At 42.0% G+C, this 17,823-nt stretch overlaps 1 protein-coding gene across 2 annotated transcripts; it reads right to left on the minus strand.

Moving 5' to 3' along the window:
* Positions 1-2,054: 2,054 nt before the first annotated feature.
* Positions 2,055-17,451, minus strand: EDEM1 (ER degradation enhancing alpha-mannosidase like protein 1). 2 transcript variants are annotated; one of them, XM_062585753.1, is made up of 12 exons: positions 17,002-17,451; positions 16,205-16,277; positions 13,038-13,141; positions 12,151-12,322; positions 10,888-11,071; positions 10,160-10,334; positions 9,490-9,610; positions 8,868-9,038; positions 8,185-8,258; positions 7,069-7,165; positions 6,157-6,342; positions 2,055-5,316 (listed from the first exon to the last, which is right to left on the minus strand). In XM_062585753.1, the coding sequence occupies exons 1-12, from the start codon at positions 17,382-17,384 to the stop codon at positions 5,227-5,229; spliced, it is 1,830 nt and encodes a 609-aa protein (XP_062441737.1). In that variant the 5' UTR covers positions 17,385-17,451; the 3' UTR covers positions 2,055-5,226. The 2 variants fall into 2 exon arrangements, with proteins under 2 accessions (XP_062441737.1, XP_062441738.1); XM_062585754.1 differs by lacking the exon at positions 17,002-17,451 and adding an exon at positions 16,448-16,765.
* Between the last annotated feature and the right edge of the window lie 372 nt (positions 17,452-17,823).

The raw sequence follows: 17,823 nt of genomic DNA on the forward strand, positions 1-17,823 counted from the left end.
ACAGAAAATGTACGGTGGTTTCTCTTAAACATTTTCTTAAATACAGAATTATTAAGAGAAACCGCAATCCAAACGGTTGGAGCTGTAAGAATTTGACCAGTTAGCTACCACAAAGCAGATAAAAAAGGAAGAAAAGAAAAAGAACACAGTGGTGAGGAAAGAATATATCATTGCTTGGGGCAGTGACAGCAGTAGTAAATGGGCAACTACCCAAAAGGACATTAGAGTTCTGGCTCCTTCTTCAAAGTCAGGATTTCAGCCCACTTAAGGCTACTTCAGAAGTGAAATTCAGAAATCCGAACCCAGCAAAAGTAGCATTAGATGAGCAAAGATCTCTTCGCTAGAAATCCAGAGGGATTTCAAGAAACTACAAAAAGCCAGCCACTACAGTTCAATGAACCCTGTAACTTGAAGTTTTATCCAGAGAAAAAAATGTCCTATCAGTTTCAGTGACCTTTGAATCGGGACTGCAGAACAGAAAATAACAAGAGGAGATAACATCAATTAAAGAGAAAAAATCCAGAAAAAATATCAAAACGACATCCCCTTGTTTTCATCTTGCTCTGTGTTTTTAATACACCATGACTTCTTCCCAGTACACATTCCTCCAAGGTCTGGAAAGAGCTCAGCAAGGTTCTCAGTGCAGAATTCCCCACCTGCAGTAAGTTCTTCATGGACTTATTTTGAGAAAGTGGTGTTAGGAGAAACCAGTTGACAGCAAAGCAAGTAGGTCAGTACTTACTCAGTTACGCGTGGTTATCTGCTCACGAGGCCGACAGCTTGGTGCCGCTACGCTCCATTTCTTCCGTCCACATCAAATCACTGCTCTCAGCTCAGGTTGCTCCTCAGATCACTACATAGTGAAAATGAAGCCGCGAAACTTGCTTCCAGGCATCAGTGGGAACATTGCCTAGACGTGAGGACCAGCCTGGAGCTGCCATCCAGGCTGGGGAAGCCAGCTCTGCTGAGGACCTGCAGAGCTGCCACGGATCTGTGCAAACATGAGCTGCAGGAAATGCTGCTGCCACGGAGAGGCTTTTAATACTACCCACTAGCAAACATTTTAAATGTTACCTTTGAGGAAGACCGAGCTCACGAGCAGTTCAAGGACAGCTTTTCAGGCTACCTTTCCCTGTGCTTAAGAATACTGCAAAGGAAATTCAGCCTGCTGCAGTCACCAGCCCCGTTATTCCTCACAAAGATAAAAGGTCACCAAAGATCGCAGCACGTTTAGGAAAGCTCGATGACCTCCACAGCAGATTCTCCTCATCAGAGATGAGGCCCTATCACTATACCCTTATATTAAATCTCCCTCCCCATAATAATCCGAAAGATTGCTCCCTAGTTCAGCCAGTTGTCCGTCTCCAAACCATTTATTTATTGTACAAGGATATGGTTGAGAAGTCTCTCATCTCCCATGAGGGAGGAAAGGTTACCTCTCCCACCCCTGAGGTGGGTGTTCCTCAGCTAAACAGATCCAAGGCAAAGACAGAGCCAAGTTTTCTTCGGGGACAAATTATCAAGTCCAGTTTTAAGTATTCTTTTCCTTCCTCCCCAAAACATACAGCAGTATGTCCAACTGCTAAGTAAAAGAAGTAAAGCAGGGTTTGCTCTAGTAGAGAGCAATGCTTTTAGCAGTCGTAGTGGCTAGTGACCAAGGCTGGCTTGCTTAAAAAACAAAAACCACCAAAACCCCCTTGCTTTTGTAGCACACAGCAGAGACTTCCACTCTGCCCCGACACCTACCACAGAACTAGAGAACTGAGTGAAGGCTTTTGGTTTTCACTGAAGTAAAAGGTTGAGTACTCCAGGCTAGACAAATCAAAGACTTCAGGAGCCGAAAATCTGCTTGAAGGCAGACTTCAGGTATGTTTTGCTTTACCCACCCCGGCTTCAGTTTACCCTCAACTGCCCAAGTTTCTGCATCTCTAATGAATGGCAAAGAACATATACACTCTAAGACTATACACTAATTTCTTTTCCATGTTTGGAAAATCACCTACAAGCCTCATGATCTCCTTGCAAAACTGTAAGCAAAACACAGATACAAGTCGTTAAATATACTATTTTAATGTAAATTTGTAAAATTTAAGCTCTGAATTTTGAAAATTTAGGACATTTCATGAAAGAGCATTTGGTCCTTTTCCAAGTTTCCCATCCCCAATTAAATACTTTGTTTAAAAACAACAATTAAGCATACACTGCATTTTTAGTTAGAAAAGTGATATTGCACATTATACTGAGAAATACAAAAGTGTTTCTGCAAGTTATTCCAGCAATGTTTACTTCACTTTGATAGCACTGATTTTTAAAAAGATTTCCATTTTATTGCATAACATATGCCCTGTGTTTACAGAGTAAAATACATCAAAGTACTTTTAAAACAAAGAGGAAGAGAAGTTGGCTCCTTAAAGAATACAAAGCCTTTCACCGCTTAGTCAGTACCACTGTCCCAGCAGGCGAAATCGTTCCTGTGGAAAGATGGCTGTCCGATCACCTTGGCAACGCAAATTCCAATACTGTTTGTAAGGAGAAGCCGATCACATACTATTTGGCACTGCAACTAACGGCGCAAGCCGCCAAGGGCGGAAAGGCTGTACTACGCGTCTCTACTGCTCTATTCTACGGTTACCTTTCGTTCCAGGGCTGGTGATACACAAGAAGTGAAAAACAAGTAAAACAGCCGCAACTTCATAATGCTTACGTAATTCTCTGAGGAAAATTCTGAAACAGATTTCTGTGCATAACACTTCACTGGAGCCCTTACCAGGACTCAGGTTTTTTTGCAAGGCACAAAACACTGAGAGGCAATTGCATGATATATAACGCACATTCTGAGAGAGCTAAACCGTGAGTTGGGGAAAAATCATTGCCAGATGCAGCCACGAGCACACCTAGGGCAATGTTTGTATTGGCATCCACTACATTGTGATTTTAAATGGCAAGTTCTGGAATGCTGTGTATTTTGCTTTCACATTACTGAGCACTTCTCACTTCAAAGTCATGACTAGTAAGTGATCTGGCCCAGCAGCAGCATTTCAAAACAGACAGTTTTGTCTCCTGCCTCCCTGTCAGGCAGATGCACTCCCTCGTGCATCCTTCTGCACTTCTGTTACTTTACACGTTTGCAAGCTGCAGTGTACTAGCATGCCCAGTTAAAGTTTACGGGTTAAGGAACTATACCTTGCATCACTCCCAGTACCTCTTTGGATCATAACACTCTGAACTTATGCTTTGCTTTGAAATAGGCAATTGATCATTTGTAAGACATTCTAGTAATGCCTTTGCAAAACCATTTCCAAAGGGGATGTGCCCTCAGCTATAAAGGCAACTGATCCTATCACAATGTTTTGAGAAATCTTAAAACCTTGCCTTCATCACCTTCTCCTCCCCCCCCCCCCCAAAAAAAACACCTAAAAAATACTCATCAAGACTAGGAAGACAGGATTTTTTTTTGCCTGAATACAATATTCGACTATTATAGAAGGTCCTGTAGAGGTCCCTGAGATGCATCCATATATTAAAGGATTCAGCGCTAACTTCATATTTATTAGAAGTGTTCTGAGCTGCAACATATAGTTTATGAATTTTACTGTATGGTGACAATACAGCAGAACACGTTTGCTCCCCTACTCTAGCCTTAATTTAAAAGTTACAAACACAACAATAGTGTTCAGCTACTTCAACTATAGTCAGCAGTAAAAAAAATAATAATAATAAAATAATCATGAGAGCAACAGGGATCCAACTGGGAAAAAAAGAAAAAACAAAGTTATCCTTAGAGTAAGTCGGTTTGGTCTCAGTTTGCTTTCATTCTCGCAATAACCCAACCTGAAATCGACTGCTTTCTTTCTGAATGTTCACATACAATTATTCCTCAGATGTATTAAGCTGCACTTGGATATGGTAGGCTAAAGAAACAGTAGTTTTTCATCGTTCCTCATTGGAACCAAAAGGCACAATTTACAGGTACAAGATAGCACTACAGTCAACACTACTAGCAACTACAGGCATGACCCTGTTACAATGACATACACAAAACTGCATCTTGCAACAGAAGGAAGTTAGCACATTGCAGCCTCAGACTTCCTATTAATTCCCGCCCCAGAAGGATGCGGAGACAGCCACTTTAATTACACTGACTTGGAGAAAAAAAATCCAGCCCTGAAGTATTCTTTGGGATGGGCACAGTAGTCAGTATTCCCCTATTAAAAAAAAAGAAATAAAAGCCTCTCAAGTTACTTTCAGATGCACTGAATTTTGCAACCGACTGATCAAAAATAATTTATCCCTCCCCAAGAAAGCTCAGGTTTTCCTGCTACTGAAGACAAACTTAAGGCACTAACATATTAATGCTATTAGAAACATGGAATAGCTTGTTCTTCATCTACTCTCAGACGGTTCTTCACTTCAGCAGTATCTCTCCTGATGAGGCACTAGATACATGACACAGTAACTTTTGGAATACCTGCTCAGCTAAGCTATACCAGGTTAGCTGCTTAGAGAGCTGAATGGCTTTGTACATTCCCCTTTTCCCTCCCTATCCCCTTACAAAAAAGGCACCTGATTTATTACTTTATGGTTTCTGTAGCTACAAGCTCTTGTGACTGCGTAGCTTTATACAACTGTGTACACAAGGGATCTCATGACTATACTGATAACTTCTTACATGACCAGGAGTTATCTTTTCAAAATACTATTCTAGACAAAGCATTTTTGTTTCAGCCAAAACCCACTACCAGCGGGTTCCTACCTGAGTAGTACTTAAGATTGTGTATTGCTAGTCAAAATAACTCAATGATTAAACGTGGTGTTAGAAATTGCACTTTCCCATTCCTTCCCCAATCCCAAGATCATTTCAAATTAAATATCAGACCCTTTTCTAAAGGGACATCTGCAATGCAGCTACAAAGAGGTAGCTAAATGGCACGTGCCAATTCTCTTTTTGTGAAAAGTATATCCAGCCTTCATTTGCAGTAACATTTTTCATAGGAAGTCATCTAATAAGAAAATTGTATACAGGTGACATGTGGAGTTACCATAGTTCAGGAGACAGCTCCTAAGAGAACAAGATCTCCCTTCAAGTCCGTAATTGAAAACTAGTAAGCACAGGGGGATACTGAAGTGACTCAGCATAGCAGGTGAGTAGCTGCAGACGACAAGAAGATCTAGAGCCAAATCCCATGCTCCTCCCGACATATGATCAAGATTATTCTGAAGAGCTATTCAGATCAAGCCCACCATTCGGTCAATCTGTCTCATGTAGTTACTCTTCAATGGCAGCAAATATCTTCTCTCATCTGGGACTCTGTTACACTGTTAAGAAAATCATAAGGTTTTAAGAACTCGAACCTGCAAACAGTCAATTCTGTACCCTCTTTAACCTATTCAGCACCAGTGACCATAGATTTTCCTCCCAGTACAGAAAACCATACCCCATAGCACTTTCGCTCCCAACCTCCCCTCACCATTTGCATACTTAGATGCAGCACAGACAACATGTTTCCTTCATGAATGCTGCAAGTCTCCAAATACTAGCCAGACTACTGCAGCATGCTATTCAACAGACTTCCTTTGCTGTAACAATGGTGGTGGGGGTATTTTTTTGGTGGTTGTTTTTTTTAAATAATGCACTTTTTCTGCAGGATGAGGCAGGGGAGAAGAAGAGGAAAGAGGAGAGAAGAAATCCTGCTAGACCTGTGGAGATTTAAAAAAGAAAAAAAAATCTTAAAAAAAAACCAACATTCCTAGCTAAAATGGGTCATCTCTATATGCCTCAGAACCATTTGGGTGGAGTAGGGCAGAGAAGTCTAGCTTAAAATCACTCATTGCTCTTCTCCTTCCCCATTACAACAACACTGGAAGATTTTAAGCAAAAGAAAAGGAGGGAAAAGTGATTGGAAATAACCTAACAAAGAAACTAATTGCTACAAAATATTTACAGGAGTACAGATTGCACCTTCAACTAAATACTCTCATATTATTCACTCCAACTACTGAAAGTGTTTTTCATAGGGGATCTGTAGTGTTTAGAAAGGAAACAATGCAGAGCCCTGAAGTGGCACTCCTAAACGTCTCTTTTTCCACTGCCTAATCCAATTCAACATCAATTCCTTCTCCACTAACACAATCAGAAAAAGTCTGTATATTCCTTACATTAGAACTGAAGTTGACTGTCTTCAGTTCATTTGATCTGATTTTTTCTGTGCTGTCCTCTTCTCCAGGGAGGGTATCTTGCCACAGAGAGTCACGAAAACGTTTATCCACAGACACAATATGTCCCTCAGTAGTAAACATATATTTATTTCCAGATCTGTGCACTGGATTCTCTTCATCAAACAACTGAACAAGGGAAACAACAGAAACAGCTCAAGTATACATGCAACACTTCTGTGTTTGATCATTAAAATGTTAAAAAAATTGCACATGCTTATGCATTTGAAGGATCACACAAAAAGCATACTTTTTAGCACTAAACAGGTAGCTACTGTTTGAGCAACTGGAAATACGCAGTTTTAATGCAAGGGACTTATTTTGGCAGTTAAGAGTGGAGAGCGAGAGAAATACTTCTCGCACAACTTAAACTGCCATTCATTTTCTAAGCTGCACTGTACAGTCATTTCTAGGCTGGTATCCACAGCTTCCATTTGATCCAAGGTGGTTTTTTTTTATTAAAAAAAAAAAAAAAACGGCACTTGAGAACAGTAGTTTAAGCAGTTTTGGCTCAAACCCTTCCTCCTGTGACTGCCAAAGCCTGATGAGGCGAAATCAAAGGCCGCTGCTAGGCAAACAATGGCTACAAGCAGCAGCTCAGCTCAGAGCAGAGCAGCAGCCGCCTTCCACCTTGCACCCTCCTCCCAGCTCGCGCCGCTGCGGTGGCTGCCGACTCTCCAGCCCGGGCTCAGAAAACCAAGCTCCTGCCTGCACCCCCAGGTAGGGAAAGGGGGCGTTAAGAAAGAGGCAGAACGCACTCTTGATAAGCTCTGATACGTCCTGCCTGCTCACTAGGTCCTGCTTGCATACCGTGCTCACAAGAGGATGCCTTTAAAATGAAGAACATATACGTACCAGGTACAAGTATTTACATGTTTCACTGAGAAAAAAGCTCTCCATTCTATCTTCTTTTGTCTTCTCTACAACATGATGTAATGTAGCATAGCCACACCTGGAAGTTTTAAGATTAGTTTGAATTTAACACCCATACATTTAGATCTCTAAAAATTTCTTAAGTTCAGACCGTTCCATCTGTCACTAGGAATGGAGTTAAAATAAAACTTTGTTTTATTGGCTCATCTATTCTATTGTGGCATTTTACTAAAAATGTCTTTCAAGAGAAGACAAATTATCAAGTCACCCTACTCTGAATGAAACAGGCAATTTCCCCATATTGAGCGCATAAGAGATTCAGGTTTAAAATGCTAGTCTGCCTGCAAAAGTTTCCTTTCTAGCTAATTACTCCTCCTCCTCCCAAACAATGAAACTACAAGCTGTCACACACTGCAGTTTTGGTTCTTTCAGACCACCCTCTACAGAGCAGTCCAAATCCCACTTAACTGCAAAATGGCACTGTTTTACTGTCATCTTATTCCTATAGATTTGACTAGGAAAGTAGTAAATATCAACAGTTGACTAAAAATTCACTGTCCCCCCAAGTCTTGCAAAAAGTTCAGATACTCAATATTAAAATTACGATTCAGAGTTACTGCCTTGAGAAGAAGTTTAATATGCAAAGAGATAGAGACTATCCCCAAGTCCAGTTAAACACCATAGGTTCAAAAAATGAGACTTATTTTTGAAGAAAGTTGCAATTTTGCCAACTTTGGGCAAGAGATCACCAATAACACATTTTAAAAGGTAGAGTTATAAAATTCTGAAGATGTAAACTTGTCACTGAACTAAAATTTCATTTTCAAAGGAGAACGAAATAGCTCTTCAATAAATAAATCAGCCTTTGGGGAATGGGGATGTTTGGGTTTTTGTTTGCTTACCTATATTTGGCAGACTGGATTCTATATATGTATTTATATAATAAGATGTGCGTGTTTTATTACATAAAGGTATCTATATGTACAAACAATATAAATGCACATACAAACATGTATATTTATGTAATAAAATATGCATGTTTATGTACTAAAATATGCATATATAGTAGTGAGAGAAGAGAAAACACTGAAGACTGACTTTGCTTTCGTATATTTTTCCAGGCTCTGTAGAATATCCATTCCTACATGAAGGTAAAATGGGTTCTTTGTGGCCTGGACAGAGAAGGACAAAAGGTAGAGTCAGTAATCTGGAAATGTTGTAGAACACTTGAAATAGAGGCCTACTAGTGTCACATACTCCTGTGCATTATGGTAAACTCACCTTTGTAGGAGCATGCCTTTGGTTACTCTGTGCACACTTGTCACATTTGCCCTAGTGCAAAAACCTAATAAAAACTGTAGTAAATCCAAATTCTTTGATGGCTTTCTTGCAGTCAGAAGAAGTTATTTTAATTTACTGTACTTGCTTCTAGTTATAGACTGTGCCTGGACAATATTGCAAGGGAAGCAATTACGCAAACTTCAATAACATCCATTAAGAAATAGAACACTACTTTGTAGGTCTGTCAGGCTTCTTTTCCAAAAGGTCATTTAGTATCATTTTTGCACGTCGTAAGCCTATTCTTACAGCAAACTTCATTACGCAACAATCAGCTCCCTAGACAGAAACTTCTGTACAAGAACATTCAGATACAGAGCTACTAAGTTTTAACAGTCCATTAGCAATGAAGTACTTGGCAGAGGCTAGAGGAGAAACAGCAACTTCCTGAACAAAAACATTTTTCAGAACATTTGAGCTGCTAGTGCAGACAAGTCAAGTACCTGATAAAGAAGATATGTGGATTCCACTAACTCTGGCCTCAGTGGATAAAAGGGAACATCCGGTGCTTGCAATTGCCAGTTGTATCTTTCTGGGAGAGCTCCGTATCGTTTCCATATGGCATAATAAAAAGCATGGAGACAAATAGCATCTTCCACATCTCCTATCAACACCTAGGCATAATAGCCATAAACATGCATATTTAACACTCCAGGCCAGCAAACTGCTTTCTACACTATATTGTAATATGCTTTTACAATAAAACACTCCCCTTATAGGGAAAGGCCAATAAAAAATAAAGTTAATATATAATCCCTTCACCACAAAAGCATCAGTGGAGTTTATGCCTCACTGTGATACATGTAGAACACCGAGATAAAGTGTGAAATTTAAAAGGTGTCTCAAATCTAGTAGAGTATATCAAACCTCCCAATACCGTTATGCTGATGCAGAAGCTGAATTGTCCCACAAATTTGGTCTGAACACCCTGATGCAAACCAACGGATTCAAGCTCATCTTGGAAGAGACACTCGGATTTATTTACAGGTCCAGAATTAGAAAAAGCCTCTCCAACACCCTTCCATTGTGTCACTCAGTTCTGAAAAGAATGAAAGTTTATTTTACCTGCAGTCCAGGAAAAAAGGCTTGCAGAGAGTCAATCCACGTGTTCATTAGCTGTCCAGTGAACATGTTTACATTAACATACAAAGGAGGGTCACCTTCACCTTCATTACAAGCTTCTCGGCTGCCAAGTAACAATAAGCATATGTAAATATTCACTATTTTAGAAAAATACAATAGATGTTCCAATTTACAACACCGGCACTAGCAAAGAGAAACAGCTGCAGTTTTGTCAGTGCTACAGTGAAAGCCATTTTGAGGAGAAAGTCAGTCCAGATCTCAGAAAAATTAATTCTTAAAGGTAGGTGCATCATATCCTTAAGCTGTATCAGCTGAAGTCCTACCAAAAACTCACCTAGATATGCTCAGGCCATAAGTAGTACTGCAGTGGCTAATTCAATACATTTTCTTAACATGCCTATGGCCTTTTATCATTTACTACTTTTGGAGAGTGATCAGTTTAGCTTCTTTGCACTGATATGCTATACCGATCAATTGACTGAGAAGTGAAGAGAATATTAAAATTTTCTTTCCACAGTGACTATCACAAACATTTTATATATTTTTTTTTAAAAGCACAGATTTTCAAAAGGATGGTACAAATGCCATCTAAGTCTGTCATCTTGAAGTATTTACACACTTCAGAAACTGATACTCATATGAAATAACATACCCTCTTCGTAAGTGGTTCTGAATGCTCCGATAAGCATCACTGAACATCTCCAGGTCTTCCCTTTCTCCAAAGAGAATGTAAGACTTCAGAAGGTATTCATAGAACGAATCTGACCCTGCGCCCAAGCCACTCTGCTTTCCAACCCAATGGCCAGTTTGAATATTCACAACATTTCCTTCAGGGAAGACAAAGACAGGAGTTTAGTCTAACACTGCCAAGTATATTGGAGAAAATAAATCAAGAACTAGAACTTAAATATATTACATCCTCAACAAGTCTTAGGGAGGGAGTACCAAAGACTAATGTCTATATAAAGTGTTACAGAGCACTTACAAAGAAATTAGTATACATATGTAGTTGTTTTAAGTATATTTATTCATAATCTAGGCTATATTAATAGGAATATACATGCAACAACTTCTGACATGTCCCAGATTCATGAGAAATCTGTCTTTGAAGACCTGTGCCCAAAGTAGCCACTAAGATACTCCACTTTCCTTACAAAATTGCAAAATGGCACTAGAACAACAGAAGGCACAAATACAACAGAACACTTAATGGGTAGAGAGGAAGCAGATCAGTACAGTTTATGGCACGTTAAAGAAACCTGTAGAACAACAGCATTCTGCCACATGAAACTGAGGTAACTTAAAACAACAAGCTAGTCCATAGAGCATCACCTGAGACCAAAGACCTTGCTAGAGAGATCTTGAGCATGTAGAAATTACCTAGCAGTCCAGTGTTATTGCTCCTGAGATTCCAGAGTGCTTTGACAGCTCGCCTGGCTACCCACTCAAACGTGGAATCGCCAAGCAGTCTACTGAGAATACCAAACTCCACCAGTAAGGAGCCAGCTCCTGCAGTACAAGTTTCATTATTGCTGTTTGGAGGTACTCCCTTCTTCAGATTGACCTATGAAACAGGTAAAGTAATGCAAGTTGCTTGTAAATAATCTCATACAGTTTTGTTCTAATCTTAAGTTTTACCTTTATTTTAAAGCCTTTTCATTAGTGTTTGCAATGCAGTGTGCTATCTACACATAGTTAGAAAGCCAGTGTTTTGCTTATCCATTAAAAAGCTCTCCTGAAAGAATTCTTGAAATTCATCTTCTAAATTTGTATCACACCAAAGGTGGGAAATTCCAATTTTGCTATCTTTATAGTTGTTAACCCTTCCAAATTTCAATCCATTTTTTCCTCATTTTGCTAAACATTCAGTTTCTTCCAGGGATGATGCAAGTAATTCTTCCCCTGGTTTAGTTCTCTTGAAAACAAGACTTTCTACTGAAGAGGAGTTATATTACCCTAAACTGTTTTATAACAGTCTGAACAAAAGTGAAAGTTTGTTTCTACATCTTGACAGATTTAGAGGGGGGAAAAAAAAAAGTGCAACTGTCCTCCGAAAGTAAAAGTAGTCAGGCAAGTGTTAAGTAGTTCTACACTGAGAGTTCTTCCACTAGAACTTCAGTCCTTCTTCTTGATAGCATTTGTTTAAAACCAGAAGATGCAACACTGTATTCAAGGACATGACAAATCCCAATTTGATGCAGCATGACAAATATTTTGGACTAATGTTATTTCTAAATAATAAAAAGCTTTCTAAATATCATTTGCCTTTATGATGTTTGTTGTTAACCTTCTACCTTGTTTGCTACCATTTGATACAAAGAAGTGGGGGGTGGAAGGGAGGAGGACATGTTGTAGCCAAACTGCATGGAAATAGGTGACTATTAACCACAAAAAGCAATACATACAAAGTGAAAGAGCAGCTTAAAAAGAAGAGTCAGTAGACATGGTAAGCAGCTGATGTATTGTCCACTGCAACATAACTTAGTGCAGTTTCCCCCACACCATATTAATGTAACTTACTGCAGGTTCACAGCCCTGAAGTCCACATATAAACAAACATACACAGCACAGAACTGGAGTTGCAGGACAGTCAAATAACTAGATTCTGTCCCCACTGCGTTGATGTACACAGTGCTCACTTACCCGAGGATAAGGAATTCCAGTTTTGGTGTTCTCAAAAGCTGGAAGTAGTCTCACTGCTAGGTCATGAGCCATATGCAACAGTTCATTATCATAATCCTTAATGGTCATATCACCAAAAGGCTGTTTGGTATCTGTAATTATTATGTGGGCAGAAAGCAGGCTTCCCAAAACCCTATTAGATAAGGAAGAGATCCTCAGTTTTCAAAACATGATCCAAACTTAGCTCTTCATCTAAACCCTTACCAACACCACCTTTAATAGAAATATTACTTTGTGTGTCATACAAGCTGTATTTTTATTTATTCACCACAGAAACAGATGTGCTGTTTTCTGCACCAGCAGTGAAAAAGTCTGGATGTCACATTCATCTATTATTCAAAGTAATCCTTAGGTCCTATTCTGCAGGATTTACCCTAACCCAGGAGTTCCTTACAACATACCAAGCACATTTATGAGTGAAGACAGCCTTTCCCCACCTTTCTCACTGCTGCAAATGGCAATAAAGTTGTTATATAAATCTAACACTCCTGAAAAAGAAAGTCCACAAATACTAGTTAAGCAGTACTTGAATAAACCATTTTAAGCAGCAATTCAGAAGATATCACCATTTAAAATTAGAGTACCTTAAACTGATCTCCAAGGCAGACAGGCCTTTTGTTTTTCCATCTACAATGACTTTCCCCATAAAAAGTTTAAAAACAGAGTAGGCAGAAGGTCCATGGAAAATAAACAAAATGGGGAACACCTGTCAGCAAAGCTGTTACATGCAAATCTGAGCCTCCATTTCAAGAGTAACAAAAAAAAAACCCTAGATGTCTACTAGACAAAGAAGGTTGAGATATTTAACCTTGTTACTGTTTTAAAGACAGAAATTTTCAGCTACATACCTAATTGTTGCCTCAAAAACTTGGACTGTTGAGTCTTTGTCAAATGAAACAGTGTCAATCACCAATTTCACCGCTTTCTGGAATTCTGAGGAATTTCCCATTACCTTTTACATAAGAAAAAAAAATTTATATAATTATTGCTTCAGAAGGTGGAAGAAAATAAGTTCACATCTTAAGTCAGTTGTATTATGTAGATACAGAACAGAGTACTTCAAGTACCTGCTAACAGCCTTTACAGCTTACCTATTTTACACCAAAAAGAGAAACCCAAAGATGTATTTTTGTCCTTCATGTACACTCTTGCCCACAAAATCAGCATCATGGGTGATCTATTGGAGCAAGAGTCTAAAACCTATTAAGATCTTGTGTACTGAATGTTTTGTTAACTGTTTTGCTATACACAGAATTCAAGAGCTAAGTTCTGCTCAAAAAATATATTTATATAACAAGACAAAGAACAATGCAGGCTGATTTGACATTTATTTGTCCAGGAGAGTCTGACCCTTTGGGCTTTTGGTTCAACGCTGCATTCCAGGTTCAGGAGTTTCCTCACATCAGTTTTGTTTGGATACTTTCCTACTGAATGATTTCAACTATATCGAGAGAGAGAGATAAATTTAGCTCCAGTTTCAAGGAAAAGGGAATGAGGAAGGAAAAAATAGATTCCTGCTTGGATAAATCTACTGTAAGGCCAAGCATAAATGCACCCTACCTTTTCTTCCCAATATCCAGACTTATCAAGTAGTAACATCTACTGATCTGAGAGGAAGGAAAAGCAAAATAGGCTTTCTCTCTGCAGAAGCTTCTCAAAGAGCATCTAACAGCAGTATTAAGCAGCTTTTTATTTGAGGAAAAAAGCAACTACACTGCCCACAAAGGTATTGGTGGGACCTTGAGCCATTGGCAAATAAGGAAACGATGGCAGATGTTTTACCAACCTGCAATCAACCAAACGGCACAGATCCCTAGTTGCTGTTTCTGTTAAAATTACTGTTCTCTCACTTCCTGCTTTAAGTTCTGTACATTACTGTTCAGTTAAACAGCTGTGGCTTTCCGCCACAGAGCTGCAATTCCATTTCAGCAATAGGAAGTATTTTATAATTTGAATACATGTAATTCTTGTAGATACCACCCTTCCTAGAACAGAAACAGCACAGATACCGTACATAGGCACTGACCATGCTCCAGAAGGCCAAGAATCTGACCTGGCTGCAAAAAACGAGCCTGATGGAACCTAAGAGGGTTTCTAAATATACATAAAGAGTTCAAGAAAGGAGCTCTTTTCTATGATACCATACTATAAATACACTATAAAACTGAGTTAGGATCATGTTATTTTCAAGTCTTATCAGAAATGCGTATGATTGTCTATTTGAGCAGTGAGAAGCAGCTTTACAACTGTAACAGTTTCCCCCCCCACCACCTCCTTTCACCACCTTGCGTTCAGACTTATCTGTCAGCCATGCCTTCTCAGCTAGGCAAAACAACTGTAACTGTTAAAGCCTTCTCAAATAAGATGGGTTTTCTTCCCATCATCATAGTACTTCCTGCAAATTCCACTTCACATTCGTCCTTCCTGAGCACCAGTGACTAGAATAACATGAGTATGCCACAGGAGATCCCATCTGAGCACTGTAAAAGGTCACTGGAATCTCATCTCCTCTGGAAATCTCTCCTGATACATCCCCAAGTGCTCTTACCCCTCCACTGCTAGTTTGTCATCAAGCAGTAAGCTTAAGTATACCCAGCTCCTCCTTTTCCCCCATAAGCGAATGAGTTAACCTTCGGTGATATTAGCCCCCTTCACTTCCCATTTCAGAACTTCATGGCAACTTTTAATTACACTTCACAAGGCCTTCTTGTCTTCTCTTCCTGTCAAGAATTGATCTCTACTGCTGTCAGCAACTCTACCCCATGCATAAGAAAGTTTCATCAGTACCCTTTGTACTCATAACCTTAGCACACAGAAGCCAAACAGCCTGTGGCTGCTTAGCCCTGTGGTAGATCCTTGCAAAACACCACGTAGTAACTCCCTCTCGTTCAGTATTTTCTGTTGTCATCTCCCCCTCAAGCCAGTTTCTCATCAATCCTATACTTTCTATATACTCTCCTTCATCCAGCTCTAGGAAGAGTGTTTTCTGTTTTAAAATACAGGGCTGCTTCAAGATATCAGATCTACCATGGTCTAAGTTCAACATATCATTGCAAGAGACAATACCAGAACTGCTGAATACCAGGACAGATCAACTTAACAAGACCCATCTTTACGAGGGTATTAATGCTGTACTGCATCTCCATTTCTCCCCTCTGTCTCTTTTCTTCAAAGCCTGTTCCAAAACCCTGCCTACTACTGAGATCAGATATCACAACCACACTACTGCCTCAATTCAAGTGTCCTGCAATTTGGAGCTGCAGTTTCATAAGCCTTTTCATAAGGAGCTCTGTGCTATAGATAGAGTTTTGATTCTCAGTTTCACACACCTGGGCTGGGAATAAACCAACAGATCAACTGCAACAAACTTCCATATCCCTAGCCTCATTTCCAGTATTAAGAACTGCACTAAGAGAACAAACAAGAGAACCACATACTGTCAAGGGCATCTGGAGTTTTTCACGTCTCTCAAATCCTCTCACTCAATTAATTTCCTTGATTCTTTCAGACATTCATGACCACATCCTGTTAAGACACTAGCCTTTAGATTTTTAATTAGCATAAGAATTACGCTTTGATAATACATCCTAGATACATTAGTGTACCTTTAAATTAATTTGCAAAATTTGGTTTGTTCTTTTCAGCTTCCTATGCTACCCTTCTGAACTTCCTTCCTGAAGATTCTGATTAAATTTAGCTTAAGAGGACTACGTAAAAATTCTGAACCCTTACCATGCACAGAAGTGAACTTATGACAGCTAAACAGATTAAAGACTTCTCTGAAAGACTACTATTTTTGAGGATTAGTTAAGGTTTGGCAAATACCTAAAAGCTGGACAAGATTTTATGGATTCTGTTAAATCACTTCAACCTTCCCTGTAACTGATAGTTATCTCGTTACCTCTTTTCCCTTCCTCCTTCCTATTTATCGATCATTTCTCTCTGGGACAAACTACATCATCTCCCAATATAAACACAGAAATAAAATATATATGTATGTATTTTGACAACTCACCGCTAGGGTATCCAGTGCGTCAATCAGTGTTAGTGAGTAGTTTCCTAGGACATCATTGATATTCAGATTTGAACTGGAAAACAAAACAAAACATAACAAAAAGACACTTGGTATTATGACAAGCCGACCACAAAAAAAAAAAAAAAAACTCTCAAGCTATTTGAAAGGCAAGCAACCCATCCACCTTGTTTTCTTCAGCCTCACTTATAAATTTTTTAATTCACAGGAAGACCAAAAGCTCACAAAAAAAGCAGAGGTAGGGGCCGTGCTCCCCTAAGTCTCGGGTACTCAGCTTTCAGCATGTGTACCGAGGCCCGTCTGGGCAGCTGGGCTCCTGGAAAAGAAAATACACAAAACACCACAACAGCGCGCCTCTGAAGGGCGACTGAGGAAACCGTGCGCCAAGCTGCGGCGCAGCACAGCAAGAAAGAACAAGCAAGGGACATGTTTAATTGAGGGCTGCGAGAGACACCTCCGGACCCTGCTTCTCCAGTACGGACACCTACAACTACTCTCCGCAGAGAGCGGGCGCTACGCTGTCACAACGCAGAAGGCAGGCCAGGGCGACAACCGCTTCGTGCAACGCCTTGCGGACACGGAGTCGCCCAGGAGGCGGGGGCGGCGGAAGCAAACGCTCGCCGGGCCCGAGAGGGGTCACACGGCCGCACCGCGCCGCGGCCGGGGGCGCCTGCGGCGGCCGGGGGCGCCTGCGGCGGCCGGGCCCCCCCCGGGCCGAGGCGCGGGGCCGCGACGCGCTCGGGGCCGCTCGTCAGGGCCGGAGCAGGGTCTGCACTCACGGGTCGCGGCGGTCGGGGCCGCGGCCGCGGCAGTGCAGCGGGTCGAGCTCGTCCCGCGGGAAGGCGTGCCGCATGTAGCTGTCGTAGCCGAAGGCGAACATGCGGCGGGCGGCGTCGCGCAGCCGCGCCCGCAGCTGCGGCGGGAAGGCGCCGCTGTAGCGCGCCTCGTACTCATCGCCGCCGCCCGCCGCCGCCGCCGCCGCGCCGCCGCCGCGCAGCGAGCCCCAGTGCGCGGCCGCGGGCGCCCCGAGGCAGGGCGCGCGGCGCGCCGCGAACGGGAAGGCGAAGCGCGGGCGGAGGCAGAGCCCCGGCACCAGCCAGAGCAGCGCGTGCAGCCCCAGCCTCAGCACCAGCAGCCCCAGCACCAGCGACCGCCATTGCATGGTCGCCCGCCGCCGCCGCCCGCCACCATCGTTCACCGGGACCGCGGCCCCGCCGAGCCCGCGCCCCGCTTCCGCTTCCGCCTCGCCCGCAGCGGCGGAAGGCAAACGCGCGCGGCGGGGCGCGCCTCCCATTGGCCGGCTCCGCCCGGGGGCGGGAGCGCGCGCCGCTCATTGGGCGCGGGGCGCTGTCACTCAAGAGGACGGGGGCCGCCGGCCTTAGAGGACCCCGGGGCGAGGCGGCACCGCCCAGCGATGTCGTGGCACGCCGGGTGCCAGCGGCGCGGCGCGGGGGCGGGGCTAGCAGGGGGCGGGGCTAAAGGGGCTAGCAGGGGGCGGGGTTGGCAGGGGGCGGGGTTAGCAGGGGGCGGGGCTGGGGCTGCGCCCGCCTCCGCCTGCCGGCGGCCGTTAACGGCCACCCGCTGCCCTCCCGCCGGCGCGC

The sequence above is a fragment of the Rhea pennata genome, chromosome 12, assembly GCF_028389875.1.
Source record: "Rhea pennata isolate bPtePen1 chromosome 12, bPtePen1.pri, whole genome shotgun sequence".
Taxonomy (NCBI): Eukaryota; Metazoa; Chordata; class Aves; order Rheiformes; family Rheidae; genus Rhea; species Rhea pennata.